Source organism: Pan paniscus, chromosome 20 (assembly GCF_029289425.2).
Source record: "Pan paniscus chromosome 20, NHGRI_mPanPan1-v2.0_pri, whole genome shotgun sequence".
Taxonomy (NCBI): domain Eukaryota; kingdom Metazoa; phylum Chordata; class Mammalia; order Primates; family Hominidae; genus Pan; species Pan paniscus.
In genome coordinates this window covers 15,742,866-15,763,111 of record NC_073269.2, presented here as the reverse complement: position 1 = coordinate 15,763,111, position 20,246 = coordinate 15,742,866, and the positions used below count along the sequence as shown (strand labels likewise).

Here is a 20,246-nt window from a genome sequence, read left to right as displayed (position 1 = left end):
GATGCAGGACAAGAGCTTGAGAACTGCCGAATGCAGGTACAAGCTATAACACAGGTGGGCTGAGTGGGCAGGGTGCCTCCAGTGTCATGCCCTTGCGGGTGGTAGGGGGGCATTGCCGGCCATAGATGTCCCCGGCTGGCAAAGTGGCTAAGAAAAATCCTGAGTCAATATGGTGAAGGAATCTACAACCTGGAATTCTGGGTTTTTTTTTGAGACAGGGTCTCTCTCTGTTGCACAGGTTGGAGTGCAGTAGTGCAATCATGGCTCACTGCAGCCTCAACCTCCTGGGCTCAAGCGATCCTCCTGAGTCAGGTTCCTGTGTTGCTGGGACTACAGGCGTGTGCCACCATGCCCAGCTACTTTTTTTTTTTTTCCATTAAAAATTATTTTAGCCAGGCGCAGTGGCTCATGCCTGTAATCCCAGCACTTTGGGAGGCCAAGGCCGACGGATCACGAGGTCAGGAGAACAAGACCATCCTGACTAACACGGTGAAAACCCATCTCTACTAAAAATACAAAAAATTAGCCAGGCATGGTGGCGGGCACCTGTAGTCCCAGCTACTCGGGAGGCTGAGGCAGGAGAATGGCGTGAACCCGGGAGGCGGAGCTTGCAGTGAGCCAAGGTCGCGCCACTGCACTCCAGCCTGGGTGACAGAGTGAGACTCCGTCTCAAAAAAAAAAAAGTATTTTATTCAAATTATGTTTTCCAAAAGAGATGGTTCTGTGCTAGTCGTCACTGAAAGTTTTCATACCATTTCAGAACCACATTTGCCGGAATGAACATTTCAGATGGGCTTGGTGTCATCTGGGCCTGAGTGAATGAGTCAACTGAGGATACAGCAGCATTACCTACGGGAGTCTGCTGAGCCATACTGTCCAATAATTCCACTGAAATTCCAATCTGAGCAACAGATGGAGTTCGGACAATATTCATGGCTCCAAAAGGATGTTGGCTTCCTTCTCCAGATTTAAGACCTGAAATTTTGAAGATGGCACTTGGCTTCCCATTCGTGACAAATCCTAGGAGTTGCCACACTGGCATTCCATTTGAATCAGGATAAGAAAAGTAGACAGATCCTCCCATTCCCTCAGGAAATGGGATTGTTCCCATGCCCAGCTAATTTTTTAAAAAATGTTTTTGTGGAGATGGGATCTCACTATGCTGCCCAGGCTAGTCGGGAACTCCTGGGCTCAAGAGATCCTCCCAACTTGGCCACCCAAAATGCTGGGATTACAGGCGTGAGCCACTCCACCTGGCTTTGACAGTGTCTGTTTTATTCACTGTCAGAGGCTCAGTAAATATTTGGTGAATAATTAGGGAGGAGAGTTTTTGGTTTTGTTTACTCAAGGGACATGGTCTCGATCTCCTGACCTTGTGATCTACCCACCTCGGCCTCCCAAAGTGCTGGGATTACAGGCGTGAGCCACTGTGCCCGGCAGCGAGAGGGTATTTTTGTGTGTGTGTTTATGAGACAGGGTCTGTCACCCAGGCTGGAGTGTAGTGGGCCAATCATGGCTCACTGCAGCCTTGAACTCCTGGGCTCAAGCGAGCCTCCCACCTCTGCCTCCTGAGTAGCTAGGACTATAGGTGCACGCCACCACAACTGGCTAATATTTTATTATTTTGTAAAGATGGTGGTAGGAGCGGGAGAGTCTCTCTACCTTGCCAAGGCTGGTCTCAAACTCCTTGGCTCAAGAGATCCTCTGGCTTCAGCCTTCCAAAGTGCTGGGATTACAAGCATGAGGGTCCAGCCAGAGAAGTTTTTTTGTTTCACTTTTCTATCTTTTCCTCTCTATAATATGTGTTTAAAAAACCTCCTACAACAAAAAGGTGAACAACCCAATTTTTAAATGGGCAAAAGACATGAATGGATACCTTTCCAAAGAAGATATACACACCACCAAGAAGCAGATAAGAAGATGCTCAACCTTACTAATCATTTGGGAAATGCACATACACTAGGTTGGCTATAATAAAAAAACAAACAAACAAAAAATACAAAACAGGGCCGGTCACAGTGGCCCACGCCTGTAATCCCAGCACTTTAGGAGGCCGAGGTGGGCAGATCACTTGAGGTCAGGAGTTCGAGACCAGCTTGGTCAACATGGCAAAAACCTGTCTCTAGGCTGGGCGCGGTGGCTTACGCCTGTAATCCCAGAACTTTGGGAGGCTGAGGCAGGCAGATCACGAGGTCAAGAGATTGAGACCATCCTGGCCAACATGGTGAAACCACGTCTCTACTAAAAATACAAAAATTAGCTGGGCATGGTGGCATGCGCCCGTAGTCCCACCTACTCAGGAGGCTGAGGCAGAAGAATCACTTGAACCTGGGAGGCAGAGGTTGCAGTGAGCCAAGATGGTACCACTGTACTCCAGCCTGGCAATACAGCAAGACTCCGTCTCAAAACAAAACAAAACAAAAACAAAAACAAAAATCTGTCTTTATTATAATTACAAAAATTAGCTGGGTGTGTTGGCATGTGCCTGTAATCCCAGGTACTTGGGAGGCTGAGGCAGGAGAATTACTTGAACTTGGGAGATGGAGATGGCAGTTACTGCACTCCAGCCAAAGTGAAGGAGACTGTCTCAAAAACAAAACAAAACAAAAAACAAAATGCAAAGTAACAAGTGTTGGTGAGGATGTAGAGAAACTGGAACCCTCATACGTGGTTGGTGGGAATGGAAAACAGTACAGCCACTGTGGAAAACACTTTGGTTGTTCCTCAAAAAGTTAAACATAGAAATACCATAGGATCCAGCAATTCCACCACGAGATCTGTACCCCAAAGAACTGAACGCAAGTAATAAAATACACATACATACATGTTAACAGCAGCTGTACTCACAATAGCTAAAAGGTTGAAATAACTCTACTGTCCATCAATAATGAATGGCTAAAGAAATTGTGGGGCCAGGCACAGTGACTCACAACTGTAATCTCAGCGCTTTGGGCACTGAGGCAGGAGAATCACTTAAGCCCAGGAGTTAAAGACCAGTCTGGGTAACACAGGGAGACCTCTTGTCTCCACAGAAAAATAATTAGCCAGGTGTGGTGGCGTGCACCTGTAGTCCCAGCTACTTGGGAGGCTGAGGTGGATCACATGAGCTCGGGAAGTGGAGGGTGCGGTGAGCTGTGATCACACCACTGCACTCCAGCTTGAGTAACACAGCGAGACTGTCTCAAAAAAAAAAAAAAAAAAAGAACAAAAGAAAAATTGATTGTGGTATGTACATACAATAGAATACTACTCAGCCATAAAAAGGAATTAAATATTGATACATGGTCTAACCCTAGAAACATGCTAAGTAAAAGAAGTTCAATACAAATGGTGACACATTGTCTGCTTCTATTCATACGAAATATCCAGAGTAGGTAAATCCCTAGAGGCAAAAAGCACATGGCTAGTTGAGAGGCGGGGTGCAAAGTGGAATGAGGAGTTGATACAGGAGATAGAAAGTATTTAGGCAGGCAGTGAGGGCAGAGTCCTCAGCAGAATTTCTTTTCTAACAGAAAGTAGCCCCTGATATCATTTCTTTTCTAATAAATAGCAGCCTGAAAACTCAAGCTGCAAACATAGATAAGGAAGCTGGAAGCTTGCACGTGGGAATGCTGGCAGCTGCACCAACAGAAAATGGCTACCTGGGAGCCAGGCATATCCAACACGGAGGCTCCATCTCCCCTTTTTTGCTACCACGTGTACAGGAACTAAGAAATGGGCAACATGGGGCTGGTCAAGGTGGCTCACACCAGTAATCCCAGCACTTTGGGAGGCCAAGGTGGGCGGATCATGAGGTCAGGAGTTCAAGATCAGCCTGGACAACATGGTGAAATCTGTCTCTACTAAAAATACAAAAAATTAGTTGGGCGTGGTGGCAGGCACCTGTAATCCCAGCTACTGAGGCGGGAGAATCCCTTGAACCTGGGAGGTGGAGGTTGCGGAGAGCCTAGGTCACGCCACTGCACTCCAGCCTGGGTGACAGGGCAAGACTCTGTCTCAAAAAAAAAAAAAAAAGAAAAAAAAAAGAAAAAGAAATGGGCGATGTGGCACAGCTCAGGTAGAGACCCCGGCTGCATAATAAAAGATTAGCAGATACCAGAAATTCACACCCTATGCAAATGGCACACCTGTTCTAACCAGTTTTTCATCCCCTATGTAAATCAGGCTAAGTCTCCTCACCAGCTCATCTATAAACCCCCCTGTATTTTGCTATGGACCACCAACCCATTTTTCTGGGACTCCTCTCTGTAGCAGAGAGCTATACTCTCCGTTGCCTATTAAACGTTCGTTCTCAACCTCATTCTTTTGTGTGTCCTGGTCCTTGTTCTTCGTGGCTGTGCGACAACGAGCCCCGGGTGTTACTCAAGACAACGAGGCCATTTCAGAATCACTGCTTAATGGGTACAGGGATCTTTACTGAGCCGATGAAAATGTTTTGGAACTACATAGAAGTCACTGCACAACACTGGAATGTACTAAATGCCACTGAATTGTTAATTTTAAAATGGTTATTTTTATTTTCTTTTTGACACGGAGTCCTGCTCTGTCGCCCAGGCTGGAGTGCAGTGGCATCATCTGGGCTCACTGCAAGCTCCGCTTCCCAGGTTCACACCATTCTCCTGCCTCAGCCTCTAGAGTAGCTGGGACTACAGGCGCCCGCCACCACGCCTGGCTAATTTTTTGTATTTTTGGTAGAGACGGGGTTTCACCGTGTTAGCCAGGATAGTCTCGATCTCCTGACCTCATGATCCGCCTGCCTTGGCCTCCAAAAGTGTTGGGATTACAGGCGTAAGCCACCACACCCGGCCTTAAAATTGTTAATTTTATGCAATGTGAATTTTACTGTATTTTAAAAAATCAATTTTAGTAATCCCAACACTTTGGGAGGGTGAGGGAGCAGGCAGATGGCTTCAGCCCAGGAGTTTGAAACCAGCCTGGGCAACACAGGGAAACCTCATGTCTACAAAAAATTAGTTAGGCATGGGGGTGTACACCTGTAGTCCCAGCTACTCAGGAGGCTGAGGTGGGAGAATCACTTGAGCCCAGGAGGTAGAGATTGCAGTGAGCCATGATGGCATCACTGCACCCCAGCCTGGGCAACAGAGCAAGACCCTGTCCTAAAAAAAATCCGGCCGGGTGCAGTGGCTCACACCTACAATCCCAGCACTTTGGGAGGCCGAGGTGGACGGAACAGAAGGTCAGGATATCGAGACCATCCTGGCTAACATGGTGAAACCCCCTCTCTACTAAAAATACAAAAAATTAGCCAGGTGTGGTGGCACGTGCCTGTAGTCTCAGCTACTCGGAAGGCTGAGGCAGGAGAATCGCTGGAACCCCAGGAGACGGAGGTTGCAGTGAGTCGAGATCGCGCCACTGCACTCTAGCCTGGGCAACAGAGGGAGACTCTGTCTCAAAAAAAAAAAAAAAAAAGGAAAAAAAAGTTTTTTTTAAAAAAAAGAAAAGGAGTCACCCGTTCTCCGCTGTTACTTCAAATTGTCCAAGCAGTGAGTGTAAATGATAGAAAAAGTTGGAGTGAAAAGGAATACCAAACTGATATTACAAAGAGCTACTTCCCCAAATTTTCCAAATGCAGGAAAGTGCTGACAACAGCCAGCTGTATTTGAGGGATCTTTGTCATCACCTGCCAACCTTTTCCGGGTTTATCTTTGAAGACTAAACATCTCCCTGTACACAGTTTATGTTTAGACGGGAACCAAATAACAGATTATTATTTACTGAGGGCCTGTGATGTCCCACGCACTGTGGAAGCAAGCACTCAACAAGCATTTCACGTATCCTAAAGACAGCCCAGTAGCGTAGGCCTATTATCCCCATTTTGCAGAAGAGGAAACTGAGGCTCAACAGAGGGAATGCCTCAAGTAATGGGTGGGGCAGGAGCTGAACCAGGCAACGTGGCTCCCAGTCCCACACTGTCCTTACCTCTTCCTACCTGGGCTGTCGTTTTTCTGACCCGAGGCTACTGTAATGGCTCTATTTACCTGCTGGCCCTTGAGTCTGAGACCCTTGGGGTGCATGGTGGGGCCACGCCCCTCCACTGTCTATAAGCCAGGAAAGCTGAGCGCTCAATATGAACCAAGCCTCATCTCAATTCTCACAGCCGCCCTACACGGTGGTCGTTCCATCACTCCCGACTTACGAGGAAACTGATACGCTGATGCTTCTAAGGCGCAAAAGGCGTCGAACCTGGGCCACGCTCACAGAGCAAGCAAAACACGACGCCACAGGTATCTCCGCCCCGCCCCAGCCCTTTTATAGGCGAGCCCTACGGGTCGCGTACAGGGCCACGCCTAGACGCTATTTTTGGGTCCACTCCACCACGTCGGTCCCGCCAAAGGTTGTCACGCGCGGCGCACTCTGGGAAAACCACGTGGAGGTGACTAAAAAGGACCCTTCCTCCTGTAACTTTAGTTGTCTTAGCTACTGCCTACAAAAGATGCGCCATCATGGCACTTATTTTTGTAATTTTCCTCCACCAGCGGCCGAGAGCCGAAGCCTTTGAGAAAAATATTCCTAGACGGTTGAGTGTTTCTGGGCACATCAGGCATTCATTCGGGCTGCCTGCCCTCTGGCGGGGGGGGGGGGGGGGGGTCCTTCACTCCTGGCACCTCTGGTTACGGACAACATACAGAAGCGACTGCCAATGAGCTCCGCCGAGTAACACCGGGGCAGGGCTAGCGCTTAAAGGAGCCGCGACCCCTTTGCAGACCAGAGGGTGACCCGGATGATGGCGGCCGGCGCGGCCCTAGCCCTGGCCTTGTGGCTACTAATGCCACCAGTGGAGGTGGGAGGGGCGGGGCCCCCGCCAATCCAGGACGGTGAGTTCACGTTCCTGTTGCCGGCGGGGAGGAAGCAGTGTTTCTACCAGTCCGCGCCGGCCAACGCAAGCCTCGAGACCGAATACCAGGTAGAGGGTCGCGGGCTGGGCGGCCAGCAGAGTCAGGGAGAGGGGGCGTGGCCAAGCGGTCGAGGCGAGGCGCGCCTTGGGAGGAAGGGGGAGGAGTCCGTGCCTGGGAGCGCGGGGGCGGAGCTAGAAAGAGATGGACAGATGGGGCAGGGACGGTGTTTTGGAGCGGAAGGGGAGGGAGTAATGAAGCAGGCGGGGCTAGAGTAAGAGATCCAGAGGGGGCGGGGCCATCGATAAGTATAGGGAGCCTCTGAGAGGACAGCACTCTCGCTAGTGGGCGTGGCGATAGTGCTGATAGGTCAACTACGGGGACGTTGCCCACACAGGCCTTTCTCGGGGGTTAGACTAAGGAAAAAGGCTGGGCCTATCCTCTTTCGGAGGCGGAGCCAACCAGGGGCGTGGTCAGGTAAACGTCCATTAAGTACTTTTGGTAGGTGCGTGGTCAGCTGAAAGTATGGACCCCAAGCTGTCATATCAATGAGGGTGGAGGCAAGGGGCGCAGCCACTGGGACAGGTTGGGGCGGGTGTGGGTGTGCCGCCGTTCAGGTAAGCCCTTGGTGGTCTGTATTGATCAGAGTGTTGGTTCAGCCGTAGCCCTCTTCGGCAGGCGCCCTTGGCCTACCGCTAGCCCTCCACCCGCTCTTACCTGCCCCCCAGGTGATCGGAGGTGCTGGACTGGACGTGGACTTCACGCTGGAGAGCCCTCAGGGCGTGCTGTTGGTCAGCGAGTCCCGCAAGGCTGATGGGGTACACACGTGAGTTCAGTCTTGATGCCTGCCTGGGTTCAGTTACAGCCCTGCCCTTCCCAGGCGGCCTCAGGTTACCGCCCTGACTGCCCCGCTGAGTCGGCTGGCTGGCCACCCTGGGTCATGTCTGTGTGTCTGTCTGCCCAGGGTGGAGCCAACGGAGGCCGGGGACTACAAGCTGTGCTTTGACAACTCCTTCAGCACCATCTCCGAGAAGCTGGTGTTCTTTGAACTGATCTTTGACAGCCTCCAGGATGACGAGGAGGTCGAAGGATGGGCAGAGGCTGTGGAGCCCGAGGAGATGCTGGATGTTAAAATGGAGGACATCAAGGTGTGTCCAGGCTGCGCTGGGGCCACTCCTTCCAGATCTCTAGGATTCACCTGGGGTGCCCCCCTTGGGCTGACCCAGCCTCCCCTCCGTAGTTGTGCCCTCCAACTGAATTATAGTAAGAGTAGCAGCTCTTAAAATAAGTAGTTCATTTCAGGCCGGGCACGGTGGCTCACGCCTGTAATCCCAGCACTTTGGGAGGCTGAGGCGGGTGGATCACCTGAGGTCAGGAGTTTGAGACCAGCCTGGCCAACATGGTGAAACCCCGTCTCTACTAAAAATACAAAAATTAGCCGGGTGTGGTGGCGGGCGCCTGTAATCCCAGCTACTCAGGAGGCTGAGGCCAGAGAATGACTTGAACCCAGGAGGTGGAAGTTGAACCTGGGAGGCAGAGGTTGCAGTGAGCCGAGATCGCACCATTGCACTCCAGCCTGGGCAATAAGAGCAAAACTCCGTCTCAAAAAAAAAAAAAAAGTAGTTCATTTCTAGGTATAAACCCTGGTGTAAAGGTTTAAGGAACTCATATCATAAATAACTCATACCGTAAATCTCCAAACCACCTTGTGAAGCAGACCCTGTGCTCGAGTCATCCCCATTTTACAGGTGGAGAAAGTGAGATACAAGATGGCTGAGCAACTCACGGCCACACAGACCAACTAGCAGAGTTGGTATTGAACCCATGCTGGTTTCAGCAACTATGCTCTTAACCACAAGCAAATATGTTCTGTACATTTATTAGTATTTTAATTAACTACTTATTTATTTATTTTCTAACAGATCTCTCTTGGTCACCCAGGCTGGATTGCAGTGGCACGATCTCAGCTCACTGCAACCTCTGCCTCCCAGGTTCAGCCGATTCTCCTGCCTCAGCCTCCTGAATGCCTGCGCCACCACGCCTGACTGACTAATTTTTGTATTTTTAGTAGAGACAGGGTTTCACCATGTTGGCCAGGCTGGTCTCGAACTCCTGACCTCAGGGGATCTGTCTGCCTTGGCTTCCCAAAGCTCTGGGATTACAGTTGTGAGCTACGGCGAGGCAAGGTCTTGCTGTGTCACTCAGGCTGGAGTGCAGTGGTGTGATCATAGCCCATTGCAGCCTCAAACTCCTGGGCTCAAGCAATCCTGCCACCTCAGTGGGACTACAGGTGTGCACCACCATGCCTAATTTTTTGTTTTCTGTAGAGACGAGGTTTCACCATGTTGGCTAGGGTGGTCTTGAACTCCTGGGTTTAAGTGATCCTCCTGTGTTTGGATTACAGGTGTAATCTTGCCTCAGCCTCCTGAGTAGCTGGGATTGCAGTTGCACATCACCACCCCTGGCTAATTTTTTGTAGAGATGGGGTTTTGCCATGTAGCCCAGGCTGGTCTCAAACTCCTGGGCTCAAGCGATCCTTCCACCTCAGCCTTCCAAAGTGCTAGGATTATAGGCATGAGCCACCATGCTCATCCTTGTACATTTATTTAGGCATTAAATTTTCACAGCAATTTGGAAGCTTATAGAAGAGGAAACAGGCTCAGATAGGTTAATTAAGTTGCTCATGGTCACAGCCAGTGAGTGGCAGGGCGAGGATTTGAACTTAGCCTGAACAAGTCTGTGTTTGCAGCTGTACCTCCCAGGGTTAATACAGCCTCCCTCCATATCCCCCGGTTTTTTTGGTCTCTGCTCCCTGATGGGTGGAGGGAGGCCTGACCCTTCCCCTCCCTCTGCCCTGTAGGAGTCCATTGAGACCATGCGGACCCGGCTGGAGCGCAGCATCCAGATGCTCACGCTACTGCGGGCCTTCGAGGCACGTGACCGCAACCTGCAAGAGGGCAACTTGGAGCGGGTCAACTTCTGGTCAGCTGTCAACGTGGCGGTGCTGCTGCTGGTGGCTGTGCTGCAGGTCTGCACGCTCAAGCGCTTCTTCCAGGACAAGCGCCCGGTGCCCACGTAGCCCCTGCCATGGAAGGAAGAACGGGACAAAGGAGGGGCAGCAGGGTGTGTGCATATGAGACTTGGGGGTCCCTCCCCAATTTTAGTTTCCTGCCAAAACGGGAGTGTGCAGCCAGGGCCTGCGGTCTGGCCCCATGAGTCTCCTTCCATCCTCAGCGGGCAGGGAACACCTCTGGCTTGTAGAAGGGACGGCTCAGTGGCTGCACCGACGGTCCTGGAAATCTCACATGGTGGGCACTGCAGCGTTGGAATGTGAGCCTCGGATTTCCTGGCCCCTCTACTGTAAACGTGCCTTAGCCTAAGCCTCCCATCCTGTGTTAGCGTTGCCTGGTGTGGGGCAGGGCCTAACAAGGAAACCTGGGCCCTCCAAGCCAGGTTGAGGTCTGGTAACAGAATGCCAGGAAGGGGGCCTGGAAGACCACCTGCCCCGGCCCCTCTCCTGCAGGGGCCCCACACAGGCATGAGGGATGGCCCGGCCAAAGTCTAGGCAGAAGCCTCCTAGAACAAAGGGTGGTGTGGCCTGGGCATTGGAGTCAATAAATTATGGTCAGAAAATCACAAGAGCCTGCTGATTGGGGCTCAGGGACACCAGCCAGGACAGACCGGCCCCCGAGGGGGCAGCCAGACAGGTGGGAGGGGCCTCCCACGAAGCTCAGAAGAAAGGTCGTGCGGGAGCCGATGGAGGTGGTCGCCTGGCACAAGAGAAAAATCAGAAAGCAAAGTTTAACTGAGCCCCAGTTGGGCCACGAGGCTTGGGCTTCCTCACGAGAAGGTGAGAGAAGCAGGGCCTGAGGGTAGGAAGGGGGTGGAGCGCTGGGGTCCCCGCTTCACCAGGCAGCAGCCAGGCCTGTGCACGTGGGGGTGTGCAGGGGATCAGAGAATATCTGCTCCCACTCCTCACATGCTAAGGAAGGTAAAAGCTCTCCCCTGTATCGAGTGGCTTCCTCTGAAAGGTGACACCCCCGAAAGCAGAGCCCTCAGGGAGATGGGAGGCGCTTATGAGTGCAGGGACTTGGGCATCCTTATGGGAGGCCTGATGGAGGTGGCACCCATGTCCCCAGCCTGAACACTAACACAAGAGGCCCACACAGCAGCCACCAGCAGCGTCTTCCCTTTATTTTAGTTTATTAATAGAATACAGAGTGCAGGCACTTACAGTGGTCAAACTGAGCGAGGAGTGGGTGAGGTCTGCTCAGAGAGAGGCCGCCCGGGGCCCACCCATCAGGGAGGCATGGGCGGGAGCTGAGAGGCCCCCAAGACCCCCCGCCACCACCACCCACATAGCCCAAGCCCAGCCACCCTGGGGGACCCAGGAGGAGGAGGAGGAGGAGGAGAGGAATAGGGCAAGGCCGGCCCGGGCCAACGGCTCCGGGCCTAGCAAAGGCACCTCTGGTAGCCGAGGCTGGGCCAGGCTCAGGCTGTGTGGTTAATATGGCCAGGAAGGACTATGTACACCTCAGGCCTGCCAGCTGGGCACTACCGAGCCCACTGGGCCAGGCTTGCCGCTGGGGAGCTCCTGCTAATGGGAAGTTGATGTACCCCTGCACCCCAGCAAGGCCTGGGGATGTAGGCGCCCTTGGTGCCCGCACTTCTAGAAGGCCTGCCCTACATGGGCTTTCCCAGCCCAAGAAGACCTTGGTAGAGTCCCCCCCAGGCTGGACCCCTCATTCAGGATGGTGTCAAGGGTTCAGGTCCCCCCTCTGCCACCCTGAGACTCCATCCCCCATAGTGCAACACCCCAGTGCCCCCTGCCTGGAGCTCCAGGGCCCCTTTGCGCAGTGCGGTGTCCAGCCAGGCACAGGGGCCGGCCCTGGACCGGGGCCAGCGTTAAGGAAGAGGCCAGGGCTGCCCACTGGGAGCCTGGTCCCGGCATAGGGGCGGCGGAGGGCCCCAGACCACTGAAGCTCCTGCGCCGCGGGTGCGTGAGGCCCCCCCGAGAGCACGCCCCCCTCGAGGCCTAGTCGAGCAGGGATGGCTCGGCTGGGCGGATAATGGTGGGCCGGCTGGGCGCAGCAGGGGGTCTTCTGCTGCAAAGAGAATAAAGACAGGTGGGGAGGGGGAGACGGCAGTGAGGCCGGAGCAGGAGGCAGGCCTGGGTTGAGGACCCAGCCCCCACCCACACACCACCCCAGGGTGTCGGGCAGGAGTGCCAAACCTAGGCATCAACTCGCCTGCTGTTTGACCCTCAGTGAGCCCCCTGCCCTCCCTGGGCCTCAGCTTCCCCACCGGAGAAGTGGGGAGAATAAAGCCTGGCCCATGGTAGGTTGAGGCAGGCAGGAGCAGGAAGGAGAAGAAGGTAAACAGTGGGAGGAGGTGCCCAGTGTGAGGGTTCCCCAGCTGCCTGGTGGCACACCCCAGTGGGCAGAGGGCAAGCTGGGAGCCCCGGAGTCACCAGGGCTCCGCTACTCTGTGACACTGAACAAGCCTCTTGGCCTCTCTGGGCCTGTTTCCTCACAAGCCAAATAGGGATGAGGACGATTCCTCCACTCCAGCAGCTGGGCACGTAGTGAGAGCTCACTGGGAGGAAGTGAGACAGGAGGAGAGACCCCAGGGTGCAGGCAGTTGGGGTGGAGGGCAGGGGGTTGGCCTTACCTGGGCACTCCTGGGGGAATCCCTGGGGGGATCCGAACTGGCCGAGATGGGATCTGAGGCGGGGCTGGGAAGAGGTCACTGTTGGCAAACACGCTCTGGGGTCCAGGCCGGGATGGGATTGGGGGCGCCGAGAAGGAGGCTGCTGCCCCCACGGGCACAGGAATCAGGGGGGGCCCTGGAGTGGGGCCCCTCACTGCTGGGGGCCGGCCAGGGGGGTGTATGCTGGACACCGGTCGGCGCTGTGGAGTGGGGCTGTGAGGAAGGAGAGGGTGTGAGCTACAGATACAGATGGAGTAGGAGCCCCTGCCATGCCACTGTGGCTGCCAGAACCTGAGGCGGGGGCGGGCTATGGGGACAGCGCAGGCGCAGTGGGATCCTCCCACCCCAACCTGAGCGCCAGTCCCACCTTCCCTTGCCCTCGGCCCCCACACAGCCAGGCACTTCCCACTCACAGGGCCCCCTCAGGCCTTGGGCCTGGGATCCACCCTCACAGCCAAAGACACTTCCAGAGTCCTCCAGATCAAGCCCTAATATCTCTAGGGGCCGTGGAACCTGCAAGCCCTGTCCAGACATCCAGATTCCCTCCTGGGCCTCAGTCCCTGCCACCTGCAGGCCTGGGTGCGATATCCTCCCCCTAAGGAACAACATGGCGCCCCGAGGGCTCTGCAAGGCAGCCCCCTCTGAGGTTCCCTGCCCGACGGCCTCAATGGACAACTCAGGGGCGGCAGCAGCTCTGGCCACGCCTTGCGTTTGCCCCTCCAGAGCCTCCCATCTGCCCTTCTCTGTGCTCCAGGAGGCTCATCTCTCTCCTGTGGCTGCTGCCCCTCCAGCCTCTTACCCCAGCTTCCATTTGGGCTGTGCCAATGGAAGGCACCAGCAGAGGGCAGGCGGGGTATTTATTCACGGGGTCCTGCCCTAGAGCTGTAGGGCTGGCTCGCCCCCATACCCCTTCTCTCCCTCCTCCGGCCTCAGCAGGGCAGCAGCTCCCACAGTGCCCAGCCCTGGGTGCCACCCTTGGGCTGTGTCCTGTTTCCTGCCAGGACCCTGCAGGACACACAGGGAGGGCAGGAACCTGCAGGCCGAATGCTTGAGGGTAGGGGAACCAGGCTTCCGGACCTGTGGCTGCTGGCGCTCTGGAGCCAGGTGTCATCGACAGGCGGGGGTACAGGTGTGGACACAGTGCTGGTGCTGATGTCGCCGATGATGTTGAGCGCCTCCTTGAGGGCATGGTACATGCGCAGCATGTCGTCCCGCCGCTGCGCCTGGTCGGCCGACTCCTCCATGAGGCTGCTCTGGTCCGCCGAGGAGTATAGGTAGGCCAGCAGCTCGTGGTGGATGAAGGCCTTCGTCTGCAGGCAGGGGTTGGGGAGGGTCAGGCTTGTGTATCACCCCAACCCAGAACCCACAGTGACTGCTGGAAAAACATCTCTCACAGGGCGGGGCCACCCCCAGACTTTTTTGAAAAAGAGTCTTGCTCTGTCACCCAGGCTGGAGTACAGTGGCTCAATTTCAGCTCACTGCAACCTCCGCCTCCCGGGTTCAAGTAATTATCCTGCCTCAGCCTCCCAAGTAGCTAGGACGACAGGCGCGTTGACACCATGCTTGGCTACGTTTTGTAATTTTTTTAGAGATAGGGTTCCACCATGTGGCCCAGGCTGGTTATGAGATTCTTATTCAACTTATTTCTAGTATCTTGCCTCTTCCATTGATGTCTTTTCTCCTGTTTTAGCTTATTTATTTATTTCCTTAACCTTGGCAGAATAATCCTGTTATATCTTTTTTGTTTTTGCTTTTTTTTTTTTGAGACAGAGTCTCGCTGTCGCCCAGGTTGGAGTGCGGTGGTGCGATCTCAGCTCACTGCAACCTCTGCCTCCCGGGTTTATGCCATTCTCCTGCCTCAGTCTCCCAAGTAGCTGGGACTACAGGCGCCTGCCACCACGCCCAGCTTATTTTTTGTATTTTTAGTAGAGACGGGGTTTCACCCTGTTAGCCAGGATGGTCTCGATCTCCTGACCTTATGATCCGCCCGCCTCAGCCTCCCAAAGTGCTGGGATTACAGGCGTGAGCCACCGCGCCCAGCCAATCCTGTTATATCTTTATTTATTTTTTTGTGACAGAGTCTCACTCTGTCACCCAGGCTGCAGTGCAATCTTGGCTCACTGCAACCTGCGTCTCCTGGGTCCAAGCAATTCTTGTGCCTCAACCTCCCAAGTAGCTGGGACTACAGGCGTGCCCCCCAACCCCCGGCTAATTTTTGTATTTTTAGTAGAGATGGGGTTTCACCATATTGGCCAGGCTGGTCTTTAACTCCTGACCTCAGGTGATCCACCCGCCTTGGCCTCCCAAAGTGCTGGGATTACAGGCGTGAGTGAGCCACTGCGCCCGGCTAATCCTGTTACATCTTCCACCTGGCTTCTGTTCAAACACTACTAGTTTCTGTTCATGAATTTTATACATTGTCCTTTCTGGAACCTCCTACTGGATACAGAAGTTTTTCAGTTACTTTTTTTTTTCTTTTTTTTTGAGACAGAGTCTCCCTCTGTCACCAGGCTGGAGTACAGTGGCATGATCTCTGCTCATTGCAAACTCCACCTCCCAGGTTCAACTGATTCTCCTGCCTCAGCCTCCAGAGTAGCTGGGACTACAGACGCGTGCCACCACGCCCAGCTAATTTTTGTATTTTTAGTAGAGGGGGGTTTCAGCATGTTGGCCAGGATGGTCTCAGTCTCTTGACCTCGTGATCTGCCCGCCTCAGCCTCCCAAAGTGCTGGGATTACAGGCGTGAGCCACCGCACCTGGCCATCACAACTTTTTTTGTTTTTTAGATAGGGTCTCACTCCTATCACTCAGGCTGGAATGCAGTGGAGCGATCTTTGCTCACTGCAGCCTCGATCTCCTGGGCTCAAGTGATCTTCCTGCCTCAGCTTCCCGAGTAGCTGGGCCGACAGATTTATTATTTTCTTAAATAATAAAATATTTTTATTTTATAAGAGTCTCTTAAAAATGGATAATTATTTCCCATCTTTGGCTGCTATAAAACATCATGGAAAACAATAAGCATGTATAAGCTCACTTTGCACGTGGGCAATTGTCTCTCTTAGAGAAGTTCCTAAAAGTAAACTTGCAGGGTCAAAGGATATATGCATTTTAAATTTCATAGCAGAAGAACCGTATATGTCTCCGATCCTATCGGTATATAAGGAAACACACCAGGACACCATGAAACTGTGAACACTGATCACTACTGAGAATGGGAGCAACAGGGTGGGAGGGCATGGCACGTGGGAGGTGTGTGTGTGTTTTAAATAGAGATGGGGTCTCACTATGTTGTCCAGGCTTGAACTCCTGGGATCGAGTGATCCTCCTGCCAAGCCTCCCAAAGTGCTGGGAGTACAGATGTGAGCCACCATGCCCAGCCACACCCCGTGTGGGAGTTTTACTTAGATCCGCAGGTTTCTGTGGTTGACATTCATATACAAAACCCAAGACACTTTTTTTTTGAAAGAGGTTCCTGCTCCATCACCCAGGCTGGAGAGCAGTGGCGTGATCATGGCTCACTGCAGCCTCAACCTCCTGGGCTCAAGTGATGCTCTTACCTCGGTCTTCTGAGTAGCTGGGACTACAGGCATTTGCCACCATGCCCAGCTAATTTTTAAATTTTTTGTAGAGACTGGGGTATGGCTATGTTGCCCAGGCTGGTCTTCAACTCCTGGGCTCAAGTGATCCTCCCTCCTCAGCCTCCCAAAGTGCTGGGATTACAGGCATGAGCCACTGCTCTGGCCCCAAAGCTGGTTTATAAAGCTTCCTGAGTGGCTAGTGCCATGCCAAAGGCCTGATACACAAGTGCCCTGAGCCCTCTAGCAGCCTGAGCTGGAGATACTATCAGTACAGCTGCATTTCACTGAAGAGAAGCCCAGAGCCCTGAGAGTCTCCAGGGAACCCGGGGCCAGGCAGGTGACGCCCATGAGGAAGAGGCTGGGCCCCAGATCATTAGGACACAGCGGCTGCCCAACACAACCCAAGGGTATGGTTGCAACCAGGGTAAACGTGGGTTTGAATCCCACTTCCCACTTTCCTAAGGAACTTGGGGCAGGTTACTTGATCTCTCTGGCCTTGTTTTCTGTCTGTGAAATGGGGAAGATGGCCGTTCTCCCTCCTGCAGTTATTCTGATGCCAGCCTAAGTTAATTCAGAGAAGGCGCACACCTGCAGTGTTCACTCCAGTTAGTGGACTTGATGGGACTATGGACCCAGTGTGGCTCGGAAACCCTAGGGTTTCCCAAAGAGGATGGCCGTGCAGATTCTGGTGTTCAAAGGGTGGTGATTCATTCAAATTTGTTGTTGCTGTTGTTGGACACAAGGTCTTGCTCTGTCGCCCAGGCTGGAGTGCAGTGGCATGATCATAGCTCACTGCAGCCTCAACCTCCTGGGCTCAAGTGATCCTCCTGCCTCAGCCTCCCAAACTGCTAAGACTACAAACAGGTATGGCCTAGGGTGCCTGGCCTCCTTCTCTTTTTTTTTTTTTTTTTTGAGATGGAGTCTTGCTCTGTCAACCAGGCTGGAGTGCAGTGGCACGATCTTGGCTCACTGCCATCTCCATCTCCCAGGTTCAAGTAATTGTCCTGCCTCAGCTTCCCGGGTAGCTGGATTACAGGCGCCCGCCACCATGCCCGGCTACTTTTTGTATTTTTTTTTCTCTCTCTCTCTCTTTTCTTGAGACGGAGTCTCACTCTGTTGCCCAGGCTGGAGTGCAGTGGTGCACTCTAGGCTTACCACAACCTCTGCCTCTTGGGTTCAAGCGATTCCCCTGCCTCAGCCTCCTGAGTAGCAGGGATTACAGGCGTGAGCTACCGTGCCCGGCTAATTTTTGTATTTTTAGTAGAGATGGGGTTTCACCATGTTGGTCAGTCTAGTCTCGAACTCCTTAGCTCGTGATCCGCCCGCCTCGGCCTCGCAAAGTGCTGGGATTACAGGTGTGAGCCACCGCGCCCAGCCTAATTTTTGTATTTTTAGTAGAGATGGGGTTTCACCATGTTGGTCAGTCTAGTCTCGAACTCCTTAGCTCGTGATCCGCCCGCCTCCGCCTCGCAAAGTGCTGGGATTACAGGTGTGAGCCACCGCGCCCAGCCTAATTTTTGTATTTTTAGTAGAGACGGGGTTTCACCGTTTTGGCCAGGCTGGTCTTGAACTCCCGACCTCAAGTGATCCGCCCACCTTGGCCTCCCAAAGTGCTGAGATTACAGGCGTGAGCCACCGCACCCGGCTACCTCCTTCTCATTTTTAGTTCTCCACTCACATTGTTGATCATGAGGTGCATGATGGTCTTTGGCATGAGGTCACGGATGGACTTGTTGATGATGGCCACGTATGAGTCCACCAGGTTGCGAATGGTCTCCACCTGCCGCTCCAGTTGGGGGTCCATGGAGAAGGTGTTCTCCTGGGCCCCATCCTCGTTTTCTGCCTGCAAGCGGGAGGGGAGGTGCTGAGGGGTGACTGTGGCCTGGGCCAAGTCCTGGTTCTCTGGAAACCATCTGCCCTATTGTCCCACCAATAACTGACCTCAGGCTGGCCCCTGACAGCCCCACTGGCACCAGATAGGCCTGCTTGCCCTAGGCCAGAGCCGCCCAAACAATGGGGTGACCCTGGCTGATGCTGGGGTGGATCCCCTCACCTGGGCATTGGAACGTTGTTTTTTTGTTTTGTTTTGTTTTGACACAGTCTTGCTATGTCACCCAGGCTGCAGTGCAGTGGCACAAACACAGTTCACCACAGCCTCAACCTCCCAGGGAGAGCTCAAGTGATCCTCCCACCTCAGCGCCCTGGAGTAGATGGGATTACAGGGGTGTGCCACCATGCCTGGGTATGTTTGTATTTTTTGGAGAGAAGGGTTTTGCAACATTGCCCAGGCTGTTTTCGAACTCCTGGGCCCAAAGGATCTGCCCACATCGCCTCCCAAAGTGTTGGGATTGCAGGTGTAAGCCACCACACTCAACCTTGGGACATTTTATTTTATTTTTGAGATGGAGTCTTGCTCTGTCGCCCAGGCTGGAGTGCAATGGCGTGATCTCAGCTCACTGCAACCTCTACCTCCCGGGTTTAAGCGATCTCCTGCCTAAGCCTCCTGAGTAACTGGGATTACAGGCACGTACCACCATGCCTGGCTAATTTTTGTAGTTTTAGTAGAGACGGGGTTTCACCATGTTGGCCAGGCTGGTTTCGAACCCCTGAGCTCAAATGATCTGCCCGCCTCAGCCTCCCAAAGTGCTGGGATTACAGGGGCGAACCACCCACCGTGCCCGGCAAGACATTTTAATATTGGGGCCAAGGGTGGCCATGTTCACTCTACCTCAGGATGGAAGGGGAAAAGAGAGGAGAACAAAGCAAGTGGGACCCCATCCCCTGTGTGCCCCGGTCACTGGCTTCCGTGAGGGAACTTTCTGGGCCCTGATGACAAAGTACCCCCAATTTCTCCTTTGCTTGCTCAAGTGGGCATCTGCTACATGATTTCAGAGACTCCTGGCTAACATGGCCTGAAAATGACCTGTCCTGGGGAAAGCCAGCCCCGCTTCCTCTCCCAGGTGGGGGCTGCTGGGCCTGGCTGCGCAGGACGGCTCCTCACCTGGTCCTTCTCGGGGTAGACGCCAGCTCGGAGGAACGAGGCCTTCCAGCTGTCCACGTCCTCCTGGGAGTCACAGGCCAGCTCGATCTGCCGCAGGTCCTTGTAGACGTTTCTGCGGCGGGGAGGGAGGGGCGCAAGCTTGACCCTGCCATGGGTCTGGCAGACTGCCGAGAGGAATGGGCTCTAGGGGTCTTTCTGACGGATCAGGAACCCAAACCCAACCCAGGCTTCACCTGGTCATGCTGAGGGGTCACTGTGAGTGACGCCTACACAGAAGAGCGCTGTGCACAAGCTCGGCAAGTGTCTGAGTTTCTTTGTTTCTGTTGGATCAGCTGACTCTTCTCTTTTCCTGGGCCCCCAGAGGTGGGCATGTGACCCTCGACACCAACTGTGGCTGAGAAGCTCCCACTGGGGCATTTTCAGGAAAGCCCAGAGCAGCACTGTCCACCAGAACTTTATTATTATTATTACTTTATTATTATTATTTTTTGAGACGGAGTTTCGCTTTTGTTGTCCAGGCTGGAGTGCAATGGCGCAATCTCGGCTCACCGCAACCTCCACCTTTCGGGTTCAAGCGATTCTCCTGCCTCAGCCTCCCGAGTAGCTGGGATTACAGGCATGCGCCACCACACCTGGCTAATTTTAGTATTTTTAGTAGAGATGGGGTTTCTCCATGTTGGTCAGGCTGGTCTCGAACTCCTGACCTCAGCTGATCCGCCCACCTCGGCTTCCCGAAGGTCTGGGATTACAGGTGTGAGCCACTGTGCCCGAATGTGTTTTGTTTTGTTTTTGAGACAGAGTCTTGCTCTGTCGCCCAGGCTGGAGTGCAGTGGCGCGATCTTGGCTCACTGCAAGCTCCGCCTCCCGGGTTCACACCATTCTCCTGCCTCAGCCTCCCGAGTAGCTGGGACTACAGGCGCCTGCCACCACCCCAGCTAATTTTTTGCATTTTTAGTAGAGACGGGGTTTCACCGTGTTCGCCAGGATGATCTCGATCTTCTGACCTCGTGACCTACCTGCCTCGGCCTCCCAAAGTGCTGGGATTACAGGCGTGAGCCACCGTGCCCAGCCTGTGTGTTTTTTATAAAAAAAATTTTGGCTGGG

At 53.6% G+C, this 20,246-nt stretch overlaps 4 protein-coding genes across 13 annotated transcripts in view; 1 reads left to right on the top strand and 3 right to left on the bottom strand.

The window, feature by feature from the left end:
- C20H19orf38 (chromosome 20 C19orf38 homolog) overlaps positions 1-6,371 on the bottom strand; it is a 32,977-nt gene extending 26,606 nt beyond the window's left edge. Inside the window, exon 1 of one of the 2 annotated variants that reach the window (XM_034945289.3) lies at positions 6,158-6,371. The gene's annotated coding sequence lies outside the window, so the exon portion shown is untranslated. Of the gene's footprint in view, positions 1-5,940 lie in introns of both variants that reach the window. The other variant, XM_055104261.2, reaches the window with a different exon arrangement.
- LOC106634071 (protein Hikeshi-like) lies at positions 537-1,165 on the bottom strand. Its single transcript, XM_034945291.3, has one exon. It carries the CDS (start codon positions 1,109-1,111, stop codon positions 734-736), a length of 378 nt encoding a protein of 125 aa, XP_034801182.1. The 5' UTR covers positions 1,112-1,165; the 3' UTR covers positions 537-733.
- A 34-nt stretch (positions 6,372-6,405) lies between the features above and the next one.
- Positions 6,406-10,493, top strand: TMED1 (transmembrane p24 trafficking protein 1). 2 transcript variants are annotated; one of them, XM_003830479.5, is made up of 4 exons: positions 6,406-6,925; positions 7,583-7,680; positions 7,819-8,002; positions 9,715-10,493. In XM_003830479.5, the coding sequence occupies exons 1-4, from the start codon at positions 6,743-6,745 to the stop codon at positions 9,931-9,933; spliced, it is 684 nt and encodes a 227-aa protein (XP_003830527.1). In that variant the 5' UTR covers positions 6,406-6,742; the 3' UTR covers positions 9,934-10,493. The 2 variants fall into 2 exon arrangements, with proteins under 2 accessions (XP_003830527.1, XP_034800801.1); XM_034944910.3 differs by lacking the exon at positions 6,406-6,925 and adding an exon at positions 7,347-7,471.
- Positions 10,494-11,027: 534 nt separating this feature from the next.
- Positions 11,028-20,246, bottom strand: part of DNM2 (dynamin 2) — a 113,347-nt gene continuing 104,128 nt past the window's right edge. For 4 of the 8 annotated variants that reach the window (XM_034944902.4, XM_063599872.1, XM_034944901.4 and 1 more), the window contains 5 exons: positions 19,143-19,254; positions 17,820-17,984; positions 13,641-13,873; positions 12,525-12,776; positions 11,028-11,956 (listed from right to left, as the gene is read on the bottom strand). In XM_034944902.4, coding sequence (XP_034800793.1) covers positions 11,890-11,956; positions 12,525-12,776; positions 13,641-13,873; positions 17,820-17,984; positions 19,143-19,254 — 829 coding nt within the window. In that variant the 3' untranslated portion in view covers positions 11,028-11,889. Of the gene's footprint in view, positions 11,960-12,524; positions 12,777-13,640; positions 13,874-17,819; positions 17,985-19,142; positions 19,255-20,246 lie in introns of all 8 variants that reach the window. The other 4 variants (XM_034944899.4, XM_034944904.4, XM_034944898.4 and 1 more) reach the window with 1 other exon arrangement.